We start from the raw sequence: 27,595 nt of genomic DNA on the forward strand, positions 1-27,595 counted from the left end.
TAGGTAGCTAGACCATTTTAGGCAGCAATTAAGAGTCACACTGGTCGTTCTGAATTGAGTCTGAAGAAGGGTCTCGTCACCTATTCCTTTTCTCCAGTGATGCTGCCTGACCCACTCCAGCATTTTGTATTTGTCCTGAAATAACATTCAGGCCTGAGCAGTATGGGTTTTTAGAATGATTTGGTAGTTTCATGTTCAATTGTTTACCTGAAATTGAGGGATCAAGTGGCATCTACCTATGCTTAGAGACACACGGAAAACTACAGAAACTGGAATCTTGTGCAGAACACGGAGTGCTGGAGTAACTCAGCGGGTCAGACAGCATCTCTGGAGCACATGGGTAAGCGATGTTTCAGACACTGAAGAGTCCAAAATGTCACCTATCCATGTTCTCTGGAGATGCTGCCTGACCTACTGAGTTACTCCTCCACTTTGTGTTCTACTTATGCTTGTTGTTATTCTACAATTCATACCCCATCACAAAGTAGAATATCATAAACGTCTGCAGAAGAGACTCGACCCAAAACATCACCCATTCCTTCTCTCCAGAGATGCTCCCTGTCCCACTGAGTTATTCCAGCCTTTTAGTAACACTATTTCTTAGTTTATATATTTCTACTGTGAATGAGCATTTATTTAGATTGGAGGGAAAATGTGCATGAATTTTTAATTAATATTGCCAGGGAAAATGTATTGCTGAAAATTCTTGTTTCAGATTAAACCTGATTGTTTCTCTCCTCCCTTCATTTTCAGTTACCAGAAATGCTACACCGCCCAACGGATAATCGTATCAAGGCTAAGATTGGACATTTTGTTCTACAGAATGCTGGGATGCTCTGTGGGTTTACCATCATGCTTATAATTGCTATATTTGAGGATCAAATTGTAATCCACTTCTAACATTTAACAGTTTTGATGACAAATGAAGTATGGTCCTGTTTGGCTTGTATGTAACAATTCAGTGGTACATGTATTTTTCAGAGCAAATTGTGATATTTGTTAGCACATTAGATTACTTTCCACAACAGCTGCTCTTTGTCAGTTGGTTTGATGCACGGTTACTCCATGGTTCAGTATGGAAACGTAAATAATTACATTTTTAAATATCTGTGAAGACAAAATCAATGCTTGAATAAGTATTTAGCACAATTAGATCAGGAAAAGTGATGAATGTGTAACAGCTGTGTGGAGAACTTACTTTTGCATGCCTTGTGTTAGGTGTTTGTTTATGGGTGGCAGTCACCAACTGCAATGCCATCTGGATTCATGGTGCTGTTTTTAAGACATCTTATCTTCAGCATTGCACACAACACAATTCAGCTGATTTCTGATTTAGGTTTGACAAATTGTGTATATTATTGCCTAATTGCTGATGGTGTCAATTGGATTCACTTTTAACATTCCTCCTCCCGATTGTAATACCTCAGAACCATGTTTACTGTCCTAAGTGATCATCTAGATTGCTTGCTGTATGTGTTAGTTTGGAGTTGATTTTTGTATGCCCACATTAGCCTGTCACTGTGTGACATTTCCTTTTGTCACTGTGTAAATCAATGTATAAACGATCATATGTGATCAAGTGCAACTGGCCAAAATATGATAAATGTAAGTTGTGGAACCCGTGATTCTTGTGGATATTGATTATTCAACTTAATTCATTGTTAAAGCCAAAGATTATGGAACCTGACCAGTTAATTTTGAAGTTCAGTGGGGAAAAGTTCAGTGTTAAGGTACCATAGACTTTGTGTTTGTTACAAGTGAAATCAAAAAGCATTTTGATAAATCACTAAACAAAAGTTTTGATGTTCTAAGCCTGTATTATACTAATATGTATGAATGAAACTGGTTACTTTGGTGAAGTTTTACTTAATAAATTCCTGACGATGCAAACCATTGCTTTTATTGTAATTGTTGTGTATTCAATAATAAGTTTTTAAATCATCAAAACATCCAAATAACGATAATTAGAAAGGTTTATGGAAAATGGAAACCATTGTTTCTTGAAATCCTGATTGTTATACACTTGCGGCAAATATTTTAAACATTTTACCAAATCAACATTTGCCAAATCCAAAATGAAGTTTGTCTATGAACAGGTACATGCTATAGCTGACAAAAACATTCTTAAGAATTAAGCTGACAGAGTAAAGCAACGCCACGACCAATCCAGTGTTCAGAAGGCCGATCAGAGGGGATTCTCATTGCAATCACAAAATTAGTGGAATGTCCAGTGGTGGACAATGTACCCCTTCTCTCGCTGGTTTTGTAAACTGGAGCGATGTAAACCTGGTGTGGAGAAATTTCAGACTTCTTGCAAGGCTTCAGCCACATCTGTCAAAGTAAAGTAGAATATAGATTACAAATACTGGAATTGGCTCTGGGACAGTGTATCAGGAAGTGAAGGAGACAGGCATGTCTGCCAATTCTTACAGGTCATCAGTCTTGCCTCCAAGGCACCTATCCCTTTCATCTATCTTTCCCCTCCACTGTCCACACAACCTTTCTCCATACCACCTCATTCCCCTCTAACTCCTTCATCTATACACTCTTTCCACCTCTCTCCCTTTGCATCTACTTTCATACTCCCTTTCTCCCAAACCCCAACAGATTTGCCCCTTCCCCTCTGTCCTTATCACCTCATTTGCCCCTACTGCACTCTCCCCATTCCCATCCCTGACTCCCCAATAAACTTACCACGGGCATTGTATCGTATAGGATTTTGGGATATGACTCAGCCAGTTTACGTTTCTCCCTGTCCCAGCGTGCTCCATCGACAAATAGGCCTCTTATGTAGACACCTGCAGAGAGAACAGTTCATTTTAAGTTTGCTAAACAAATGCATAACATTTAAATTATTTTGTCATCTCTAAAATGACAAACACCAAACTAGGACAAGTTCATGCCAACTCTGGCCTCCTTTTGCCATCATACATGTTCACCATATCCACGCCCATTTATTTGCTCCTTTTCACTCTAGTCAATACTGACATGGGCACTTTCCTTCCCTGTAAGTGGACAAATGATTCCAGTGCTGTGCAGTTGCCTCCAGAGTATTTCGGCACTTTTAAGCAAGGCCTATTGTTGATGACAAAACTGGCAACGTCTGCAGGGTGTTCTTCTCTGCCTAATCCTTCACTGCTTGCCTGTTTTTCCTGGAGGTTTGGAAGCTGAGGGGAAACCTGACAGAGGTGTATATAATTGAGGGGAGAGATGGCAAAAATCGACTTCCCGTGGAGGGAGTGGTCTAGCGGTGGGAAGTTTTACAAGGAATCCAAGAGGTAATTTGTTCCATGAAGAAGTGTTCACGATCATTTGGAAGCATCTGAGCAGATACTTCAGTCATGGTGACAAAGAAGACTGTGGACTTAATACAGGTCAATGGGATTGGTGTAGATCAGTACAATGGCAGCATCAATGTGAGCCAAAGGGCCAGATGCTGTGACCAATACACTAAGAAAACAAAAGGACTATATATGTACGTTTGTGCATTATAGAAAATAATAAATAATTTTGTGGGTTATAGGAGCCATATGCAGATCAGAAATCCAGCCCATTCTTTGTTTGCTGAATGTACCTTATTGATTATTCCTTTTTATATCATCCTGAATTACAATAACAGTCTTGCTATTTATGAATGCTTGACAGCATAATGAGCGTTCTGATCAATGAACGTATCCAGCACAGCAATAAAAAGGGTTTATGTCACCTGGATCAATTTAATTATCCCTTCTTAAAATGCTTAGCTTCCCAAAACTCTACATAAAATATTAACTCAAAACAGTAAATTACTAAATTTTACAAGGCGATTAAAACAAATTAATCAAACTAATTCTTAACATCTCAATAAATAACAGCTCAGTGAAAGTTTTATATTTATATTGAATAGTGACCTAAAGTACCAAAATATTTTATGGCAAGAAGTGCTTTTTGAAGCATAGTCACTGTAATATTGTCCAAATGCAGTTGAGTGGCCAATTTTCAAACAGCAAGGTTTTGGGAATGAATGTTAGCCAGGACACTAGGAGACAAAAAAAGAATTGCTGGGCATATCCAGCAGATCAGGCAGTGACTGTGGAAAGAGAAACAGAGCTAATGTTAGAGGTCACCCTTTCACAATGACTTGCAGTATGGTGTCCAAAATATTTAAAAAGATGGGGGGAGGGAATGGTGTGCAAGGCATTTACATTTGTCTGTTGATCTCCTTAATGCCACAACTAAAGCCAAGGTTGCACTAAGCAATTGAAAAGGGAGCAACCTGAAATTGAAGTGATCTAAATATACCTTGGAAAAAGCTCAGAATTCAATCTGAAGGTAGATGCTGATGGGCTAAAACCTGTTAAAGACAAGGTTGATCCCAAGAGTCCAGCAAAATCCCTCAATGTTGTTAGGCGGTTACTTAGTTTAGTCCGTTTAGTTTTATGGTCAAGTGTGCAGTGAAAAGCTATTTGGTACATGCTTTCAAGTTAGCGGAAAGATGGTGTACAGATACAGGATAAAGGGAATAACATTTAGTGTAAGATAAAGTCCAGTAAAGTCTGATTAAAGACAGTCCAAGGGTCTCCAATGAGGTAGATGGGAGGTCAGGACCGTTCTCCAGTTGGTGTTAGGATGGCTCAATTACCTGACAACAGCTGGAAAGAAACTGTCCCTGAATCTGGAGGAACTCTTGCCTGAATATTTGCCATTACTTGTTCTTCTGAGATCACCTAGTTTCCCTTCGCACCTCTTCTGTTTGTTCTGCCTACTTTCCTAAAATCACATGGCCAAAGTAGACACAATATTCCAACGGTCCTCTCTCCGCTGCCCTTTGGCATTGCTTCTTTCCTTGTTCACACTAAAGCTTCATTGAATCTCAGATCTCCAGAAGATTCTGTAATATCTACCAACAGAGCAATTTTAAATCTCTCAATTCCCACCCAGCGGAGTTTCCAAGGAAGTTGTAAGAGAATAACTCAAGGTTTTATGAATATAAAGTTGCAAGTAGATGGAGATGAGACCAGTTTAAACAATAAGAAGGAACTAAATCAGGGAATTGAAAATACTGAAGTCCCATATAGGGAACTGCAGTATTTTCAATAGAGAAATTGACAGTGAGTGAATGAAATCCCATGGCTTGTTCTAATTTTTGAACTGTTTTCGTTCATGGTGTGAAAAAGATGTTTTGGCAGAATGTTTTCAGGACTGAATTTGTGGTCATGATTTTAAATTGACCTGTAAAGAGTACACATGGCCTGCAAATCACCCCCTCCCCACCCTAAATACATGAATCAATGTATATCAAAGGTCAAAGGTATTTTATTAGTCACATTCACATACACCCAGGTGTAGTGAAGTGAAATGCTTTTTGCCATTTTGCAGCACACAAAAAAAGAATACAGACATAAAACCAATAAGAGTCTTAAACACAAAGAACATCCCCCCACAATGGCTCCCACCATGAAGGAAGGCACAAAGTCCAGTCCCCAACCCCAGTTCCCCACCCCAGTTCCCCATAGTCGGGCCCATTGAGGCCTCCACAGTTGCCTCTACGGAGGCCCGATGTTTCAGGCCGTTCTCGCCGGGTGATGTTGCTCCGGCGTCGGGAGAGTCCTCCCAGCGGCTTGGGGACCCTGGAACGGCCGCTTCCGCACTGGAGGCCGCGGCTTCCGAAGCCAACAAGGCCGCGCCGGTTGGAGCTCCACAACTGTCGATCTCGTCGCGAGATCCCAGGCTCCCGGTGTAGAGTTCAGCGCCGCTGCCCGCAGCTGGTCGCTCCTCAGACCCGCAGGTCCGCGATGTTTTACCCGGCGGTCTCAGCTCACCGGAGCTCCAGCGCGGCGACCCAGGCAAGACATCGCCCACTCCGCGTTAGCGCTCCAGCGCTGTGCCGCCGCCGAAGCCGAGGTTCTGGGCGGTCCCCGACAGGAAACGCCGCTCCAGGCCCGCTGGTAGGCGCGAGGACGGGTCGAAGCTGCAGCCCGGAGAAAAGCTGCCTCTCCGACCAGGTAGGGACCCTGGAAGGTAGTTTCACCCTTCCCCACCCCCCCATAAATTAAGGTAAAGTTGAACCCTTTGGTTAGTAATTGGAAAGAAGTTCAATGGTAGCTGGAAGGACTGTAGGTGAAATCAGCATCTGCGGTTGCAAAAAGGTGAAATCCATGTTTCAGGTCGAGGCTCTGCATCAAGCCTGAGAGGGGAAGAGGAAACAGTGCCAGTATCTCGCAGTACAATGGAGAGATGATAGGCGATAAGTGCAACAAAATGACAGGGGGGGGTGGACAAATGGAGCCAAGTGAGGGGAATTCAGACAGGTGAAGAAACCGTGGGAACACCTTGAGTATGTGTGGAATGAAGCACTGGTGTGGCTTGTCTGAAAATACCTCAATTCATCCAATTCAAACAATTCAAACGTATGCAATACGAGTTGTTCTACCTGTCTGTATTTGGCCTCACCATAGCAACAAAGGATTGGTCAGTGTGGAAGAGTTAAATGACACAGCCAGAAGCTTGAGATGCTGTTGCATGCGGAGCCCAGGTGATCCTTAAAATAGTGCCTTTGTAGGATCTACTGAATCCCACGACAATTTTAAGAAATAACTCAAATAAAGCAAAGAACAAACGACACTTAGCTGAGCCAGACACCTTGTGTCACGTTTATTCCAGAAGCCCCTTTTGCCTACATTCTCACCAATCATAACCCGTGTGCAGATAAGACCAATTAGTGTGTCTAGCTTTAGAGTTGTTATTGAACTCTTGTGGCTGGACCTTCCCCTGAGGCTGCTGGCGAGACGCCAGCGGTGACGGGCTGTATGCAAAACCAACGTGGGCGTGAAGGCGCCACGGATGCATCTACAGTTGGATTCTCTATATCTCAAGTACTGAATACAATAGACCAGGTTAGAAGAGGTACAGCTGAATCTCTTCCAAATTTGGAGGGACTGTTTACGTCTCTGGGTGTCGGTGAGGGACGATATGAAGGGATATATGTTACACCTCCAATGGTTGCAGGGAAAATGGCAGGGAACAGGGAAGGGTGTCAGAGCGATACAGTGTGGAAACAGGCCCTTCGACCCAACTTGCCCACACTGGCCAACCTGTCCCAGCTACACTAGTCCCACCTGCCTGCAAATGGGTGGGAAAGGAAGATGGGTTTCATGAAGAGAGATGTCCCTGAGGAAAGCAGAAATGGAAGGGAGCGGAGAGGGGGAGACATGGCAAGTGGTGGGATCACTTTGGAGCTGAAAGGAATGGAAAGATGATATGTTGGATGTGGAGCTTGGTGAGGTGAAAGGCGAGGACCAAGGGTGCTCTGTCTGTGGGTTGGGGGGGGGGGGGGGGGGGGCAGCCTGCAGCGTCACACACACACTAACCAACCCCCTTGATATTATATTAATATTATTCATTGGCTCATTTAACCCCATCCCCGCCCCATCGCGAGGGGCAGAGAGAGGGAGAGAGGGGGGGGGGGGAGAGAGGAGGGGGGGGAGGGGGGGGGGGGGGGGGGGGGGGGGGGGGGGGGGGAGGGGGGGGGGTGGGGGAAAAAGGGGGAAGGAGAGGAGGGGAGAGGAGGAGAGGAGGGGGGAGGGGGAGAGAGAAGGAGAAGGCAGACTTGAATTCGGTGGGATTCTGTTCTTGCAATATAACTGATTTAGTTCTGGTAATGTAACTAATTCTGCTCCTGTACTATTAGAACTGTTTGCTTGAATTGTGTGATCTAGTGTAATTTTAAAAAGTGTGATTTACCTTAGGGTATTGTAATTGAATGCTTCCATTTTATATTACAGTGTGTTTATGCATTATAATTATAAGCTGTATTATTTCTTGTTTGAGTGTGTTTTTGGTCTTGTGTTACAACTGTATTTGTTCTTGTTGAATCCAAGTGTTTAAGTGCAGGTAATTTGCTGCTGTATTGTGTTTGCTTGGTCTTTGGAGAAGGTGATCCTGCCTGGAGTCGAAGTGTGTTCTCCGCTTAAAAAAGCCTGTGTGGATCTCTGTGTATGTAGGATTTGTGTGACTGGTCCTTGGGTACCCGTTTGAAAGAGGATAAACTTGCGTGGGAGACCAGCTAGGTGTTAGGAATTTTGCTTTTGTTTTGTGAAAGACTTATCTGCGAGAGACTTACTAGTGTGTTGGAAAACTTTTGGCCATTGTTTGGGAACGTGTTTAATAGCCTAGGAGATTGTGAGATTTGACAATGTAGCAACAGTGAGTCAGCGAGGGAGTTGATGGGATTGTGGAGAACATAGTGTGAGGAGCGGAGGGTGAATGGAGAGGCTGCGAGGATGGCAAGTTGGAAAGAAGCAACTTCAAAGCTTGGGATAGAACTGAAAGATGATGAAGTAAATCGACCTGTGGAATTCTCTGCCTCAGAGGGCCGTGGAGGCAGGTTCTCTGGATGCTTTCAAGAGAGAGCTAGATAGGGCTCTTAAAAATAGCGGAGTCAGGGGATATGGGGAGAAGGCAGGAACGGGGTACTGATTGGGGATGATCAGCCATGATCACATTGAATGGCGGTGCTGGCTCGAAGGGCCAAATGGCCTACTCCTGCACCTATTGGTTATTGTCTATTGACCTCCAAGCACCAGGGGAGAGGGGTGTATATATATAAGAAAGCATAAGGAACAGGAAAGAGATAGATCTCCTGACGAGAAACTGGCACTTGTAAATTTAGAGTTTAAGGACCCGATGGTTGGCATTGATTTCAAAGGGGGAGAAGACAAATATTTGAAAGAGTGTTAAAATTAGAAGAAGTTTGCAGCCTCCACCATATTCCTCTTGCGTTCCCTGGGCTCCACTCACACATTGTATAGCTTGTGCACACAACCAACACTCAGGGCCTGCAGCACCTTAAACACCACCTGCAGATTCCACAATAAAGCCTGCTTTACAAACAGCAGTAACACAAGTACAGGATTCTTTAACCCCGACTGCTCCACTGATGGCAGACAGTCCAGTAGCTCAGGGTACCAGGAGTAAAACAAAAAAGATAGCTCCAGTAGTTAAGGACAAAGAATTTAAAGGAATAGTACAACCACCAGAGTATTTTTGCGAGCCCAAGCCTAGACGAGTAGCGAGAGATCAGAGTCGTTTAGAAAGTACCGTACTCCCCTAATGAAGAGAAAGACATATCTGAGGGTGAGACAATAGCTGGAGACATTGAAGGAGATCCTGATATGGCAAAAATTCTGATGGCAGTGTTAAGCAACATCCCTGACAGAAAGAAGTCACCTGCTTCCTTGTAGATTACTTGAGAACTACAATGCATGTGTATCATGCAGACTCCCGAGATCTATGGGCTGCGATACAACAGATAATTACTGATTGTTTAAGAAGGAACTGCAGATTTAGTCTGTTTGAACTGTTTTACTGTTGTAATGTTCTTTTTACAAACATGTTTCTCGGGGTATCTAAATCTAAATGTTATTAGTTACTAGACCAAGTGCAGACCCGTTGGGTCTGTTGTTTCCCCAACGCCCGTTTGCAGGGGGGGGGGGTAAGAGTGCGGAAGAGGGGCAGAGGGGTAGGGAGAGTGGTGGAAGAGGCAGAGATGGGTTGGAGGGAGAGGTGGGGGGGAGAGAGGGGAGAGAGGGGTGGACGTTGGGGTGGGAGGGGAGGAGAGGGGGTGGGGAGGGGAGGAGAGGGGAAAGGGAGGAGAGAGGGGTGCGGGAGGGGTTGAGAGGGGGGGGGAAAGAGGGTGGGGGAGAGGGAGAGAGAGAGAGAGGGAGGGGGAGAGAGAGAGAGAGAGAGAGAGAGAGAGAGAGGGAGAGAGAGAGAGAGAGAGAGAGAGAGAGAGAGAGAGAGAGAGAGAGAGAGAGAGAGAGAGAGAGAGAGAAAGAGAGAGGGAGGGGGAGGGGGGGGGAGAGAGGGGAAAGAGTGGGGAGGGAGAGTGGGAGGGGCAGGGGGGGGAGAGAAGTGGAAGAGTAGGGAAGGAGGGAGGGGGAGAGGGGTAGCAGGAGTGGTGGAAGAGGGAGGGAGGGGAGTGGAAGGGGTGGGAGAGAGAGGGAAGGGAGGGGCAGAGAGAGAGGGGGGAGGGGGGGAGGAGGGGGAGAGAGAGGGGTGGGGTAAGGGGGAGAGAAGTGGAATAGTGGGGAGGGAGGGGGTAGGGGGAGAGAGGGAAGGGGACGGGGGGGGTAGAGAGGGAAGGGGGGGGTGGGAGGAGGAGAGGGGGAGATGGAGAGGGGGAGGAGAGAGGGGGGGGGGGGAGAGAGGTGTGGGGGAGGGTGGAGGGAGGCAAGGAGGGGAGATGGGGGTAGGGGGAGGGAAGGGGGGTTGGGGAGCGGGGGTGGGGGGAGAGAGAGGGAAGGGGGGAGAGGGAAGGGGGTGGGGGAAGGATGGATGGGGTGGGAGGAGGGAGAGGAAAGGGAGAGGAGTGAGGAGGGGGAGATGGAGAGGGGGAGGAGAGAGGGATGGGGAGGGGGGGGAGAGAGGGATGGGGAGGGGGGAGAGAGATGTGGGGGAGGGGAGGGATGGATGGGGAGGGAGGGGAGGAGGGAGATGGGTAGGGGAAGCAGGGGTAAGTGAGTGGAGGGAGGGGGGGAGAGTGGAGAGAGGGGGTAGAGTGGGGAGGGAGAGGAAAGGTAGGGAGGAGAGAGAGTGGTGGGGAGATGGGTGGAGGGGGATAAGTGGAATGGGGAGGGAGGGGTGGGGGAAGGGAGAGAGGGAGGAGGAGAGGAGGAGCAGTAAGAAAGGGAAGGAGGAGAGGGTGAAGAGTGTGGAGGGAGGGGGAGAGTGGTAGGGTGGCGGGGGAAGAATGGTAGGTATGTTACAAAACCTACCCGAATCGTCATTGGGAATCTGCCCAAAGTCATGTCCGCGATTTTGGCGCTGTTTGGAGGGGGCGGGTTTAAAACGCGATTTTTTTTAGGCTGTTCCAATCGCAGATGTTCAGCCTAGTAAATCATTAACGAAAAATCGCTGCAAGACCCGGTCGCAAAAGGTATTATTAGTTTTATAGGCCTCGAATAATAGTTATAATAGTTTTAAAATTACTGTCTCACTCCGCAACCTCTCGCAGCCCCAGGGTTTTATAAAGCAAACAATTAAAGTTATGTACCTTATTTTTACATTAAATGGGGCATGTATATAACCCTGTATATAAAGTTATCTATAGCGAGTAGTTCATTTTGGGCTTTTTATATCCCGCAGTATTTTTCTCGGCATTTGAGGGCACTAATCCAGCGCGTTGTGAACGTTCTAAACCAGCGCGTTCAGATGAACCCACTAGAAAGCCGATTTAAATGGGCATTTATTTACAGCAATTGAACACTAAATTCCTCCATTTGGCCTATAAATTAATGTAAATTAGATATAAAAATCATGTTATATTGTGAATTATTTGTGAATAATCTTTGGACACTTAGGCTATTTAAAAATGTTAATCTTTCCTTAAGAAATGGGCTTTTGACTATCCAAGATCACAGCTTTTTTGTAATGTCCATTGAAAATCAATAGGGAACAAGATGCTAATTTCCGAGTATGAAAATGGCCATAACTTTTTTAATACTTGAGATATGAAAGTGAATTTGGTGTCAAATTAAACTTATTGTTATGCTTTATCTGATGGGATAAATTGCAGACTTGATTTGGGGGAGAGGGGGAGGGGGAGAGGGGGAGAGGGGGAGAGGGGGAGAGGGGGAGAGGGGGAGAGGGGGAGAGGGGGAGAGAGGGGGGAGAGGGGGAGAGGGAGGGGGAGAGAGAGGCAGAGAGAGAGGGAGAGAGAGAATGAGGAGGGAGAGGGAGAGGAGAGGGGGAGATGGGAGAGGGGGGAGGAGAGAGGGGTGGGGGAGGGGGGAGGGAGGCAAGGAGGGAGATGGGATAGGGGGTAGAGGGGGAAGAGTGTGGATGGAGGGGGAAGAGTGGGGAGGGGGAAAGGGGGTGGGGGAGAGAGGGAAAAGGGTGGGGAGGGAAGGGGGTTGGGGAGCGGGGGGTGGGGGAGAGAGGGAAGGGGTGGAGGGAGGGAAGGGGTGGGGGTAGGGGGTGGGGAAGAGAGGGAAGGGGGTGGGAGGAGGGGAGAGGGAAGCGGGAGAGGGGAGAGGGGGGGGAGGGGGGAAGAGAGGGATGGGGTGGGGAGGAGGGGGAGGGGAGGGGGTGGGAGAGGGGAGGGAGAGAGGGATGGGAAGGGGGGAGAGAGGGATGGGGAGGGGGAGAGAGGGAGATGGGAGGAGGGAGGGAGAGAGGGATGGGGAGGGGGAGAGAGATGTGGGGGAGGGGAGGGGAGGGATGGGGAGGGAGGGGAGGAGGGAGATGTGTGTGGAGGGAGGGGGAGAGAGGGGTGAGGGAAGGGGGTGGGGGAGAGAGGGAAAGTTCCTCCAAAGCACGGTTGCGGGGTGGGAATCTGGCTGGGGCTGGTGCAAAGGCATATGTAAATGGATCCATTCCGATTGGACATCTGCGAGCATTGGGCATTGTGACATCACATGATTGAACGAATCAAAAGGCAGAAAGGCAAGGCAGCCACACAGTTTTAAATATAGATAGATTTAAGTTATGACATTGGATGGAAGCTGCAGACCCAAATCTCGTTGCACTTATGTGCAATGACAATAAAAATATTATTATTATTATTAGATGCTGGAAAATCGAAGGTAGACAAAAATGCTGGAGAAACTCAGTGGGTGCAGCAGCATCTATGGAGCGAGGGAAATAGGCAACGTTTCGGGCCGAAACCCTTCTTCAGACAGATAATTACTGATGGTAGAAAGAGGGAACATGAAGTTTTAACTGCACTTGCCAACACTCTTCAGAAGCCTACAGATATCTCAAAGATTCTGGATGTGAGACCGAAAAAGGGAGAGGGAGTAGATGAATTCTTGGAAAGGTTTTCTGAGTTATACATGGATCAAACAGGGGATCGGAGTTTCAAGAATAGGTACAAATTCTCCTGAGTACTGCGCAACCTTACTGAACTGCCTTCCAACTAATGTGGCTGAATTGATTAAAACTAATAATATGGACTGGTCGGAAAATTGTCCCAGTCAGATGGCCAGAGCGGTAAGATACCACTGGAAAGATGTCAAAAAGCAGGAAGGTCCGCCTGCAGTAAAAACAAACAGGGTACGTGGTTAAAAAGGAGGCGCGAAGCTCTGACTCAGCACCATCGAGTCCTCAAATGTTAGCAAAGAATGGAATGGGAGGAATTAGAGTTCCAGAGTATTTAGATCGTTATTACGATCGTTATTACAATAATATACCTGCCTTAGAGCCAACTTTAATGGGACCAAATTGTAGAAGACATCGAATAAGGGGACTGTACTTATATGAATAAGAATGTACGGATAAGGGGACAGTGCTGTACTTGTGGAGGAGTATGTCACTGGAGCTGGGAGTGCCCATCGAGAAGACAGAATAGAGCAGAGTATGAGAAGAACAAACAAAAAGTAATAAAGAAACTAAGAAGGGAAAGAAAGTAACTGTTAGTGATGTGAGAGAACGAAGTGGGAAATCAAAATGTTGGAGGAAATCAAAATGTTGTTCAAACTAGTTGAAAGAAAGGATGGAACTGCAGAATACACTGAGGTACCAGTAAGATCAAAGAAAATTATCCGGCAAGTGCAAGAGACCCAGGAGCAATGGTGGAAAGGACATTTCATGGCAGACCCAAACAATCATAGAGCAAAATGTATCTAATTAAAATGTTGTTGAGTTCTAGTAGGCCTCCAGGACAGCGTTACATACCTACGTCATCATCTGAGGAGTGAGGTATACGAGTATATCAACCCTCAAGAATGGGCAGAAGGCACAGCTCAGGTACAACATCAATCCCATCCAAGTAGCTCCCCAGAGAGAGATAATACTTTTCCTTTAATATCCAAGAAGACCACAGGCTATCAACAGCATTGACAGATTGATTCATGGAATGCCAGAATAAGACTGCCAGTCAATCTATAAGAACTATAGAGGTTGCTCCTCACAGTAACATCCCTACTCTTGCAGTTCCGAAACCGGAAGAAGAAGGCCAATATAGACTGGCACAAAATCTAACAGCAATTAACTTAGTTGTAAAACTGCTCCATACATGCGCTAGTGCCAAACCCTGCTAACATCTTAACTCAGAGAAATTAAGGAGTTAACACTTCATACCAGTGAAGAAGATGAATCGAGTCTCAGTGAATTAAGAAGGTACAGGAATCCTCCAAAGATTAAAAGAGATCACTGAGGCAGGCTCCAACTTTGGAAAGATCATTGTACAAGCTTCTAGCTCTACTGCGTTGTTTGTCTGAATGGACTACCTCAAGTTTGACACAAAAACATGGGAATGGACATAGCTCTGTAGCCAGGGGACACCCACTCTGCACCCTGGACGCATTTTAAGGGACTGTGCAGAGCAACTAAAAGATGTCTTTGCCGACATTTTTAACATCTCACTCAGCCAGACAGTAGTGCCCAACTGTCTCAAAAGTGCCACCATCGTTCCCATCCTGAAGAAACCCAACCCAGCCCGTCTCAATGACTTTCGTCCAGTGGCTCTCACACCCATATTAATGAAGTGTTTTGAGCGGCTGGTCATGCAGCACATCAAAAACTATCTCCCTGCCAAACTGGACCCACTGCAGTTCACTTACAGAGCCAACCGATCCACAGAGGACGCAGTCTCTACAACACTCAACCTCCAACTATCACATGTCGACCGGAAGAACACCTATGCCAGGATCCTCTTTATAGACTTCAGCTCCGCTTTTAACACAATCATCCCACAGCAGCTGGTGGAAGATCTGAAGCTGTTGAAGGTGGACACTGGCACTTGCAACTTTTTGCCGCAGCGGCAGCAGACAGTCAGGGTGGGCAGTCGGACATCAAGAACCATCGCAGTGAGCACTGGCACACCCCAAGGCTATGTCCTAAGCCCCCTGCTGTTCAGTCTGCTTACTCATGACTGTACTGCCAGACTCAACAATAATTATATCAACAAGTTCGCTGATGACACAACAGTGGTGGGTCTCATCAGTGATAACAATGAGCCGGCATACAGGATGGAGGTGGAGCTGCTTACAGAGTGGTGCAGATTTCACAATCTCACCCTCAACGTGGAAAAGACAAAGGAAATGATGATCGATTTCAGGAGGGCTGGAAAACACCATCACACTCCGCTCCATATTGATGGAGCTGCTGTGGAGAGGGTCAGCAGTGTGAAGTTCTTGGGACTTCACCTGGCGGATGACCTGACCTCAACGAACAACACCACAGCAGTGATCAAAAGAGCTCAGCAGCGGCTCCACCCTCTCCGGAGACCCCTACTGTTCATCTAAGGACCTTCTACAGGGGCACCATCAAGAATATCACTACGGCATCACTTCCTGGTTTGGGAGCTGCAAGGCTTATGAGCAAAACCAACTTAACAGGATAGTGAAGACAGCCAGTAGGATCATTGGTGCCCCACTCCCTTTCCTGTTGGAGATCTATCAGAAGCGGAGCATCAGCAGAGCCATCACCATTATTAAGGACCCCTATCATCCATCACACCACATCTTCTCCATTCTGCCATCTGGGAAGAGGTACAGGAGCATCAGCTGCAAAACCAGCAGGATGCTACACAGCTTCTTCCCACAGGCAATAAGACTGGTTAACGGACTGTGCCCCTCCCCATACATCATACACCAACACATCTAACCTCGCCCATACTTTGACAGCTAGACACCTGTCAAAGTAAAGCCACTGTTCGGTCCGAATCTCTGTTTTTATTTCAATTTTTAGGCCTATTTTAGATATGGTAATTTTAATTTTTAATATTAATTTTTAAAGCTATATGTATTTATTCTGTTTTTATTAACTGCACTGACGGGTATCTGTGTATGTAAGTACTCAGTTAAAATGACATTAAAGAATAAATACTGAATTCTAACTGCCATGTATAATAGTTTACAGCCAGCTGCAAATTTGACCCTCTAGCAGGAAATTGTAGGACATAGCTCATATCCAGTGGCAGCATAATTGGAACAGCTCCAACACCTAGCGCTTAACAATGGCACACCAGAATAGTATGGGATCTATCTCGGAAATAATTGAAAACTTTGATTTAGGCACTGTACATAAATTAACTCAGCATATGTCAGCATTGTCTCACTCCCAGAAGAGCAGTCAGAAGTGGTACAGGACTGTTTAGTGATTATCAAGGAGAGGACATCTGTGAGACAGGACTTAAGAGATGCACCCATAGAGGACCTGGATATGACTTTGTATGTAGATGGAAGTTCATCTATCGAACCGTGAGGAGAGAAATTGTCTGGGTATGTAGTTATTAATTAGGATGGGAAAAATGTAGAAGCCACCCGATTCAGCACAATAGGCTGAATTATTTACTATAATTTGGGATTGCATTATTGGAAAATTTGAGGATAAATGTTTACACAGTTTTTCGATATGCATTTGGGGTAGTGCATGATTTTAGACAATGATATGAAAATAGGAGATTTCTGGCTTCAGCAGGAACTCAAATATCAAACAAACAATTGGTGACAGATTTATTGAAGGCCTTAATGCTACCCAGACAAATTTCTGCTATGAGATGTGAATGCACACAAGAGGACATACCCGAACAGATATCAGGAATCGCTGTGCTGATCTGACAGTGAAAGAAATACCCTGGGAACGTAGGAGGGTGGTACAAAAAAGAATGATGAGGCAGACTAAAAGTTTGAATAACAAGTCCCCCTCGGAGAAGTTGATGCTAACCACCCAGGAGGTTATTTAGTTGCAGGAGTAGGCTAGTGAAAAGAAGTCTGAAGAAGGGTTTTGGCCCAAAACATTGCCTATTTCCTTCACTCCATAGATGCTGCCGCACCCACTGAGTTTCTCCAGCATTTTTGTGTACCTAGTGAAAAGAAATAACTACTATTGCCTATGGGTCTGTTAAAAATATTATAGAAGGATTACATCAAATTAGAGGAGGTGCCAAGGTTATAGTTACGTGTTTGTCAAAGTCGATGCATTCGGCCGGTAGATCAAAACGTACCCAACCCTTGATAATAAAGCCACTGTTATCAAGGAGTAAAAATAAAATTTATCCCTAGATTTTGCATCCTTATTCGACTTAGTTTAGATAATGGTTCATATATTTTTTCAATTCAATTTAATTCAACTTTATTGTCATTGCACAGATACAAGTATAGGTACAACGAAATGCAGTTTAGCGAACGGTCATAGTCATAGTGCAAGATAGTAGAAGTAAAAATAAAAATACAGAATAAGCATACAATAGAGTAAAAGAGTACTGGTTAACAATGTGTGGAATGTGGATGGATTAGAAAAAAACTGGTACATAGGCAAATACTGTATACAAATGGGAGAGACTAAAGATATCTAGCGACGGGACTCCGAGTTCAGCAGTGTAATAGTGTTATTGAAAAAGCTGTTCCTCATCCTGCTTGTGCGAGACCTGAGGCTCCTGTACTGCCTCCCTGAATGGAGGAGGGCAAACAGTCCATGGTTAGAGTGGGAGGGGTCTTTGATGATTTTCACGGCCCGTTTCCGACACCGTTTTCGGTGGAGGGCATCCATGGCAGGGAGCGGGGCACCGATGATGTGCTGAGCGGTTTTCACCACCCGTTGTAGTGCCTTCCTGTCAGCTGCGGTGCAACTGCTGTACCATACCGTGAAGCAGGTGGTCAGGATGCTTTCGATGGTACAGCGGTAAAAGTTGGTCAGGATCTGTGGGGACAGGTGAGCTTTCTTGAGCCTCCTCAGGAAGTAAAGGCGCCGCTGCGCCTTTTTGATCAATTTAGTGATATTGAGGGATCTTATTGGAACAAATTAATAAAAATTATGTGAATAGCTGGGCATCCAGCAGCAATTGCACTGTGCTTATCGACCACAAGCTGCTGGACTTGTAGAAAGGGAAAATCAGACCCTTAAAACTAAATTGGCTAAATTGAAGGCAGAGACTAGAATTGGTTGGATTAAATTACTTCCCATAGCTTTATTTCAGTTGCGAGTCTCGCCTGCAGGGAAATCGAGACCGACTCCAGCTGAAATTGTTCATGGTAGACCCCCAAGAACATCTTGGAACCAGAATGCAATGAAAGTTATAAATTTCCATCATATGACTGCGGAGATGACCGACTACATTCTGCTTTGACTCGAGCGTTAAAAGAATCCCATTGTAGAGTAAGAGCAGCATATAACGAAGTGCATTTGTTGACAGCTTTGACTAAAGTGGAGCCTCGAGACTGTTCTTGTAAAGAACTGGGTAAGGAAAGGGTTGGAGGTTCGCTGGGAAGGACCATACCAGGTACTCCTAACGATCCCAACGGCAGTGAAAGTAGAGGACAAGAATGCATGGGTGCATCTTCACCACTTTAAGAGCATCAGTCGGGTTGTAGGCTGTTAACTTGCTTTACTCTCTTGGGAACTTTATACTCTGCAACGAGTCAGTAACAGGCGGACTTATCAAGATGGATGGAGGGGATTCATGCCCACAAAAACTCGGGAGGTGAAGGCTCCTCAGACGGAAATTATTAAGCTACGCCCATGTAAACTCGGGAAGCTTGATGAAATTCTGGGAAAACACATCATCCTCCTCTTATTAGAAATGTAAAGTAATATAGTATAGTAAAGTAATCATTATTGTGTTTTGGTTATCATTAATGATGAGTTATCATAAATGATAAAATGGATGAATGTTAATATTGGCTAAATTAAAGAGGTCCCAAAATGGAGGATCTTTGCATTTGCAGGGCCTGCTTGGCCTGCTTAGCCTCTTTCTGCGAAAGTTGCAAGCTGAGAGTCATGGCTCCAAGGAGTCTGGACCCCAGGTGGAAGTTTATGATAAAGAGCGATCCAGATGTCTTTACTTTCATAAAATGTATGAGGGTTTGCAGAAAGAGATAAGAAGGTCTGCAAATGCACAGTGGGTTTGGTTATAGAAGGGGGGTGTGAAAAGGTATTGTTAATAATGTTGCAAGGTATTTGTGCTGCTGTTTGATGATTGGCTGAAGTGTGAAGCCTTGTTTAAATTGTTCATACTACCTGGGAAAATGTTGCATTACTTAGTTGACTTCCTTCCAGAAGCTTCTGTAGAAACATTGTAATGGGATACTTTGTAATTGGGTTAGGGAACTATCAATAACTGCATAATGTGATTGATATGTGTGATTGATTTGTAGGGGTTGCCTCCCCCAAGTAATGTCAAGCCCTTTGTTTGGAAGGGTATAAGAGGGTGGGCAATTCTTTGGAGTGTGTTGGTTGATTGTGACTTCTGTTCTGTTTGCATGAGATGTCGTTGTCTTGCGTGAGTGGATCGGCAACCGTTCCTGCAGTTTGTTCTTCAATAAAGTAAGGTTTTGGAACCAGAGTTTGGCTAAACCAGACGAAGGGGGTAAGTCTAGACCGGAATTTACATGTGTAGATCTCACGAAAATCTTAGGGACAAATGTTGTGTTTCACTTACCATCTTCTGGTGGATACATGTAATTCCGGTCCTCCAGCACTTCATAATCAAATGTGAGCAGATCGATGGGAATGGTAAATTTTCTGGCATAATTCTGCTGTCCCCCTGTCAAAAATGCTTGCGTGAAGAAAAAACCTGACAACCAGAAGATGGGAGGAGCTCCAATTTCAAACCAGTCCTGGCACATGGAAAATAAAAAGCAGAATGATCAGTGGGGAACATTCATCCCAACAATTCCAATTAATGTAAGAGTTGAATTATGATTTGTGATTTCACTCCAGATAGTTCAAACCATAGAGCGTATCTATATTCAGTCTATTGTTCAGCTATCGCAATCACCTAGATCATTAAAGTTATGTTTAAAAAGGAACTGCAGATGCTGGAAAGATCAAAGGTAGACAAAAATGCTGGAGAAACTCAGCGGGTGAGGCAGCATCTATGCAGCGAAGGAATAGGTGACGTTTCGGGTCGAGACCCTTCTTCAGACTGATGTGGGGGTGGGGGGGGGGGGGGGGGGGGGAAGAAGAAAGGAAGAGGCGGAGACAATAGGCTGAGGGAGAGCTGGGAAGGGGAGGGGAAAGAGGGAGAAAGCAAGGACTGCGTGAAATTGGGGAAGTCAATGTTCACACCGCTGGGGTGTAAACTACCCAAGCGAAATAAGAGGTGCTGCTCCGCCAATTTACAGTGGGACTCACTCTGGCCATGGAGGAGACCCAGGACAGAAAGGTCAGATTCGGATTGGGAGGGGGAGTTGAAGTGCTGAGCCTCCGGCAGAACAGGTTGGTTATTGCGAACTGAGCGGAGGTGTTGGGCAAAGCGATCGCCCAACACCAAGGTCCTAAGTAGTCTTTCCAGGTGCGGCAGAGGTTCACCTGCACCTCCTCCAACCTCATCTATTGCATCTGCTGCTCTACATCGGTGAGACCAAGCGTAGGCTTGGCGATCGCTTTGCCCAACACCTCCGCTCAGTTTGCAATAACCTACCTGATCTTTTTCCAGAACTGTGGTTGCTCTTTTATGTACTTATTGGCAAACTGTAACCTGGTCATCCTATTTTTGCGGCTGACCAGTGGTTTGCATCTTGCAGTGTAGCCTCTGTATTTCTGTTCATGAGGTCTTCTGCAGACAGTGGTCATTGACAAATCCACACCTGGCTCCTGAAGAGTGTTTCTGATCTGTCGGACAGGTGTTTGGGGATTATTATAGAAATAATTCTTCTGTCTCAGCTGTGGAGGTCTTCCTTGGCCCGCCAGTCCCTTTGTAATTAGTAAGCTCACCAGTGCTCTTTTTCTTCTTAATGATGTTCCAAACAGCTGATTTTGGTAAGCCTAAGGTTTGGCTGATGTCTCTAACAGTTTTATTCTTATTTCTCAGTCTCATAATGGCTTCTTTGACTATCATTGGCACAACAGCAATAAAAGTTTCCAAAGGTGATGGAAAGACTGGAGGAAAGACTGTGCTGAGAGCTCTCTTTTACCTGCATTAAGGAGGCATTTAAACACACCTGAGCAATTACAAACACCTGTGAAGCCATGTGTCCCAAACATTATGGTGCCCTGAAATGGGGGGACTATGTATAAACACAGCTGTAATTTCTACATGGTGAAACCAAAATGTAAATAAATTAATAAAATCTGACAATGTGCACTTTAACCACATGTGATTTTTTTTCTATTACAAATTGTGGAGTAGAGAGGAAAATAAATAAATGATGGGTCTTTGTCCCAGACATTATGGAGGGCACTGTATGTCTGAATCGCCAAGTGGGATTCCGAAAACCCAATGTTCTCATGAGGTTTGATACCTACTTTGCATCCAGGTATTGTTTAAGTCAGGGGTAGCCAACCATGGATCAATTCCTGAAATTGAAATTGGGGGGCGGCACGGTGATGAAGTGGAAGAGTTGCTGCCTTACAGTGCCGGAGTTCGATCCAGACTACTGGTGCTGTCTGTACGGAGTTTGTACGCTCCCTCCGTGACCTGCATGGGTTTTCTCCATGATCTTCGGTTTCCTCCCACACTTCAAAGACGTACAGGTCTGTAGGTTAATTGTCTTGGTGTAAATGTAACTTGTCCCTAGTGTGTGTAGGATGGTGCGATTGTGTGGGGATCGCTGGTCGGTGCAGACTCGGTGGGCCAAAGAGCCCGTTTCTGCTCTGTATCTCTAAACTAAACTAAATGCTTTGTAGCTTCACATTCATTAGATTTAGCAACACTAACACCATAACCTGTGGCATAAGCAGATTATTGGAAACAGATCATGCAGAGAGGTTGCAATGAAAACTCAGGAGAAAAAAAATAATTTAATCACAGGAAAGCACTTTATGAGAATCTGATATATGAATGAAGCTCCCTATAAAAATCAATTAATGATTTTTTTTTCAAAGCACAAAGCCTCAAAATTGCCAATATCCCTACATTGATATGCTCTAGAATGAGAAGAAGGTTATTTACATACTCCTGTGCAAATATAACATATAGATAGACGCAAAATGCTGGAGTAGAAGGGTCTTGACCCAAAACGTCACCCATTCTTTCTCCCCAGATATGCTGCCTGTCCCGCTGAGTTACTCCAGCATTTTGTGTCTATCTTTGGTGTAAACCAGCATCTGCAGTTCCTTCCCACACACTAATATAACACTGTTTCACAGCTCTAATGTAATAAAAGCATTTCTATTTTAAAGTTCCTGTTTTTTGTACTTGCATCAAATTTTGTCTGTTGCTATTCTGATCCAAATCAGCTCAGCAAAAGCTCAAGGGCGACCAAAATCGATAAACGGAATGCCTCATTAAAGCTGCACGGGGTGTCATCTTTCCAAATGACAAAATGTCATCTTTTTTCAACTCATACTTCAATGAATTTCACATCTCCATAAATATATTATTTAGTTTTATCCAATTCATGAAATACTTCCCAGAGGACATAATTAAAAGACTGTAGACAAAAGGAGACTAATTGCACGATAGCATCCTGCTATCGTGCAATTCGATTCTCATTATTCAGTTTCCTTGGGAGTACAAGTATCAGGTATTTCTGTTTTCTCTCCATTGCTACTGGAACTTAAATCCTCATATAATACGCATCTTGTGAATTCTCTGATTAATTTTCAAATTCAGGAGTTAGTGATTATAAAAACATACTTTAGAGATCAGACCATATCGGACATGCATTTTTATAGTCTAGCTTTATTTTTGCTTAGTAATTGCATTCCACAAAGATAATTCAGTCTTGGCTTTCAAGAAATCAAAAATTCTTCATGGTGTTACAGTAATGTCAACCGTTTAAACCTTCACACTGATGTATGCATATTTTTATTGGAAAACTAACTGTGTTTGTTTCGCAGGTCAACAAGTGGCTCTATTGCAAATATATACAGCTGTGTTGTGTATGCAATGTTGACATTGGTGAAGGCTTAGTTTTATTCACACTGCACCATTGACTGGTTGACCCGATATAAATTGTCAGCAAAATGCTGGATTTTGTTAAAAAATAATGTGGAAATAAGGCCACTTAAGAACTCAAATATGATAAGACAATGTCAACATGATCCATGAAAGGGAAATTGTGTTTGACAATACTAAAAGTATTCTTTGAGAAGTTAACAATTACAAAATAATGAAGGGAGTTAGTAGATGCAGTATATCTTGGTTTACGAAGACATTTACTCAGATACCACAATAAAAAACTCACCGAATTGTAATGCATTAGCATAGATTAATCTGAAGCAATGAAATAAATAATTGATCAGACTCCTACAGAGGCACATAACATAGAAATAGGCCCAACCACCAACTGATGCCACACCAACCAACAAATTCCCATCAATGTGAAGTGGGAGTTTATATTTTTGAAGTTTCAGCCTAACGAATGCTTTGACGATCTTGCTCAATTCTAAATGGGTTACAGGCTTCTCAGTATGGAATTAGTAAATCAATCCTAGCCTGTTCTTTGCACAAGAAAGTTGTTGTAATTTGTTAGGCACAATCTCCCATGTACAAAATCACGCTGACTATCCTTAATCAGGTCTATCTATCCAAATGTATATACGTTTTATCCCTTAGAATCCTCTCAAGTAACTTACCTACCCTTATCACATTCTCCACAGCCAACAATGGACCATTGTGGGCTCCACATTTCCTTGCTCATCGTTGCTGGCTTTGATTTGTTCATTTGCATACCTTTCATTCATTTGTTTTTTGTACTTTTTCCACGCCTCTAGATCCCTCTCCCGACTCTCAGTCTGAAGGAGGATCTCGACCCGAAACACCACCTTTTCTCCAGCGATGCTGCCTCACTCACTGAGTTACTCCAGCATTTTGTGTGTATCTACCACAGATGTTAGGCTCACTGGTCTATTGTACCCAGGCTTTTCCTTTAAATAGAAGCACAAATATAGCCGCTCTCCAATCATTCAGCACCTCACGTGTGTCCAACGATGATTCGTATATCTCAGCCAGGGCCCCCGCCATTTCTTCTCTAGCTTCCCACAGTGTTCTTGGATATGTCTGATCGGGCCTGGGAGATTTGTATCGACCTTCATATGCACTAGGATGTCCAGCACCTCTTTGAATGTAATACAGACTGTCCTCAAGACTTCTCCATCAACTGTCCCAAGTTCCCTACCCTTCAGGTTTCTCTCCATTTTGGCACATGCCATCGATTAAGCGTTGATAGCTTTAAGTGTTGATAATCCTACAACGTAGCCAACTTTTGCCGGTGATAGTGGTGCTGAATGTTTATCCTAGTGGTGGTTAAACTATAGGTTTTCCATACGACATGCTGTTGCACCCAACCAGAGTTAGAACATTCAATTTAATTTCAGAATCATGCCTTCACACAATGGGGAGACGTTGGAGGCATCAGTGGGTGAGTCACATCTGTCCCGTTCTAACAGACACATCATTTGTGTGCCTGATACAGGTGAGCCTCTGGTCAATGGAACCCCCAAAATACATTGATGGTCAACAATTCTGTCAGTCAGATAGTATATTCTTCTTATTTGTTGTACCACGACCTTGCATCCATGTTACGCACAACTCGGGGGTGGCACAGTGGCGCAGCGGTTGAGTTGCTGCCTTACAGCGCCGGAGACCCGAGTTCGATCCCGACTACGGGTGCTGTCTGTATGGAGTTTGTACATTCTCCACGTGACTGCTTAGGTTTTCTCCGAGATCTTCGGTTTCCTTCCACATGCCAAAGACGTACAGGTATGTAGGTAAATTGGCTTGGTAAATGTAAAAATTGCCCCTAGTTTGTGTAGGATTGTGTTAATGTGCGGGGATCATTGCTCGGCGCGGACTCAGTGGGCCGAAGGACCTGTTTCCACGCTGTATCTCTAAACTTCACTGCCCAGGCCTTGCTGCTGTAATGAACTGCATCACTTTTAGAAGAATAAGAAATGTAATTGATTGCAGTAATGATCAGCAAATAACTAATGAAATAACCAAAAGGTCCTTCATGAAAGAATTGAAGATAATTTTTTGTTTTGCTTTCACAGATGAGTGCTCCAATGTTAGCGTTGATAGCTTTAAGTAACTGATAATTCTACACAAGTACTCAAATTTGCCTGTGATAGTGGTGCTGAATGTTTATCCTAGTGGTGGTTAAACTATAGGTTTTCCATACGACATGCTGTTGCACCCAACCAGAGTCAGAACATTCAATTTAATTTCGGAATCATGCCTTCAGGCAATGGGGAGACGTTGGAGGCATCAGTGGGAAGTGAATCTGTGAAGTTTCTAACAGAAGGCCATTTTAAACCTGATACAGACAGCCACAGGTCTTTGGAACCCCAAAATACATTGATAGAAGGAACAATTCTGTCAGAGTCAATGAATGAAATATTCTTCCAAAAAGTTAATGATAACGACCTTGGCCATCCATGTTACGCACAACTGGGGGGGGGCAGAGTACGAGCAGCTGGTTGAGTTGCTGCCTTACAGCGATGGAGAGATCCGAGTTCGATCCCGACTACTTGGGGTGCTGAAGTTGGACGGAGTTCATACATTCTGGGCGGAGAAGCGAAGAGAGATGCTGTTCCTCCAATTTGGATTAGCCTCACTCCAAGATCTTGGATTAAATCCAAAGACGTATCTGCTTTTGTAAATTGGCCCAAATGTAAAAATTGTCCCTAGTTTGTGTAGGATTGTGTTAATGTGCGGGGATCATTGCTCGGCGCGGACTCAGTGGGCCGAAGGACCTGTTTCCACGCTGTATCTCTAAACTTCTCTGCCCAGGCCTTGCTGCTATAATGAACTGCATCACTTTTAGAAGAATAAGAAATGTAATTGATTGCAGTAATGATCAGCAAATAACTAATGAAATAACCAAAAGGTCCTTCATGAAAGAATTGAAGATAATTTTTTGTTTTGCTTTCACAGATGAGTGCTCCAATGTTAGCGTGCCACAACAACGTAACTCCAATTTCTACACAACTACTCAAATTAGTGTTGGAATTCTTTGTTGTAAAAAGAAAGGATTCCCGCTGGAATTTGAATGTGTAGAAAGGAACTGCTGATGCTGGTTTAAACCGAAGACAGGCACAGAAAGATGAAGTAACTCAACGGGACAGGCAAAGAAGGAATGGGTGATGTTTTCAGCTGTCAAGGCCCTTCTTCAGACTGAGAGTATCTGGGGAAGGGAAACTGAGAGATATAGACGATGATCTGGCAGGGATACAAACAATGAGGTTAAAAATAAGCCACTGAAGATGATGAAAACATCTAAATGCACTCACCTGCAAACTGTTCAGTCTGTCTAAGAAGTCATGCATGTAGCTACCAAGTGGCTTGAGACTAGGATATGATTTCTTCATCCACAGTGCTGGAATCCTTCCTGTCAACATACTCTGCGCTACCTCCTCTAATTCAGATGACATTACCACCAGTCCCTAAACAATTGCAGGATACAAAATGTCAAATTTACAAGATTTTGCACGGGCATCTGACAAGAGAGGAGATAACATTTTTTAGAGAGCTACATATAGATGCAATACATTGTAAGTATTAAAGAACAAAAAGAACTGGGCTTACCCATTTGATTTCTCACGCTTGAATAAGATGGTTGATTTGTATCATAACTATATCTACACCTTCCTTCCATGAATCTTTGTGTTCTCACCTCATTGTTTATCAGTCTCAGAGCCAACATATTCCAGATATTACCAAATAAGATAGTAAACAAATTAACTTGGTATTAAATCCCTGAAATTATTGCACGAGTTTTATTAAGCCTGCAGATTCACAGTTCCGTAAAAATAGTCTCCTTAAAATGGAACTCTCATGCCATGTGTTGCTAATGTTATAACAAATATATTTTGGCCATCATTGTGAGCTATAAGGGGGAAAATGGAGTGAAGAGCACAGAAAGGCCATTGAATAATTGCCCAGGAGAAATTTGGGTATGGAAGTGTGCATTTGAGGACTGATTTCCAGAAAGGTAGATGGAAGGAATTTGTGAGGAGAAGATAATTTCAGAGTGCTACCTCAGAATAAGCAGTAGGAGGTGGAGAAGCAAATGCTGGTCCAAATTAACAAAAAGTAATATGAGGATTGATATCAGGAAACATTTCATGCTTGGAATCATAAACACTTAGGAAGGTCTCTTGGGCACAGCGATAAAAACAAAAACAAATCAGCTTCATAGAGAAAGCGTTTGGATAATATAAACAGGATGGTGGACCAAATGATCTACATAACCTGGTTAAAAACATTGTATAACATCGACCGCATTTGTAGTAAATGATCTGTGGTAATCAACTCCAAGATCCACCAGCCCTTTTGGTCTATAACTTGTTGCGATTAGCCTAGTTCGCTGAATACAACGTGTTACACATTTCAGGTATAATACAAGGCAAGAGGGCAAACTCATTATACATTTGAAAATGTGTATTATATTGCTAAGGATAATTGTACATTGGAAGAAATAAACGTTTAAGATAATAAAATTAATAACGTTTAATAAAATGAAGAATCATTGGATTTCTTATGAGATGAAGGTCATTTTGCTACCAGGGATAGTATGATTACAATATGAAAGCATATTTTGTGTTTGTTTATTTCTCTCACTATCTTTCAGCAATGTCATCTTATGAGCTGTCTTAACTGGTATTTGACAGAGGCACCGTGCTTCAGTACAACATAGATGGACTCCTTTGCACATTAGTTGTTTGGAACTCAAAAGGATAGGCAACTTAAACAATCTCCTTACTATTAATAAAAACCAAATGTGTATTT

The 27,595-nt window shown here is 44.0% G+C and overlaps 2 protein-coding genes across 2 annotated transcripts in view; one reads left to right on the plus strand and one right to left on the minus strand.

Annotated features, from left to right (window-relative positions):
- slc39a10 (solute carrier family 39 member 10) overlaps positions 1-1,893 on the plus strand; it is a 62,752-nt gene extending 60,859 nt beyond the window's left edge. Inside the window, exon 10 of the mRNA XM_055637788.1 lies at positions 754-1,893. Coding sequence (XP_055493763.1) covers positions 754-900 — 147 coding nt within the window. The 3' untranslated portion in view covers positions 901-1,893. The remainder of the gene's footprint in view (positions 1-753) is intronic.
- Positions 1,894-1,963: 70 nt separating this feature from the next.
- Positions 1,964-27,595, minus strand: part of dnah7 (dynein, axonemal, heavy chain 7) — a 237,985-nt gene continuing 212,353 nt past the window's right edge. The window contains exons 61-64 of the mRNA XM_055637789.1: positions 26,098-26,250; positions 19,361-19,538; positions 2,695-2,798; positions 1,964-2,331 (exon numbers count right to left, since the gene is read on the minus strand). Of these exons, the coding sequence (XP_055493764.1) occupies positions 2,125-2,331; positions 2,695-2,798; positions 19,361-19,538; positions 26,098-26,250 (642 nt within the window). The 3' untranslated portion in view covers positions 1,964-2,124. The remainder of the gene's footprint in view (positions 2,332-2,694; positions 2,799-19,360; positions 19,539-26,097; positions 26,251-27,595) is intronic.

Source organism: Leucoraja erinacea, chromosome 7, assembly GCF_028641065.1.
Source record: "Leucoraja erinacea ecotype New England chromosome 7, Leri_hhj_1, whole genome shotgun sequence".
In the NCBI taxonomy this organism is placed as follows: Eukaryota; Metazoa; Chordata; class Chondrichthyes; order Rajiformes; family Rajidae; genus Leucoraja; species Leucoraja erinaceus.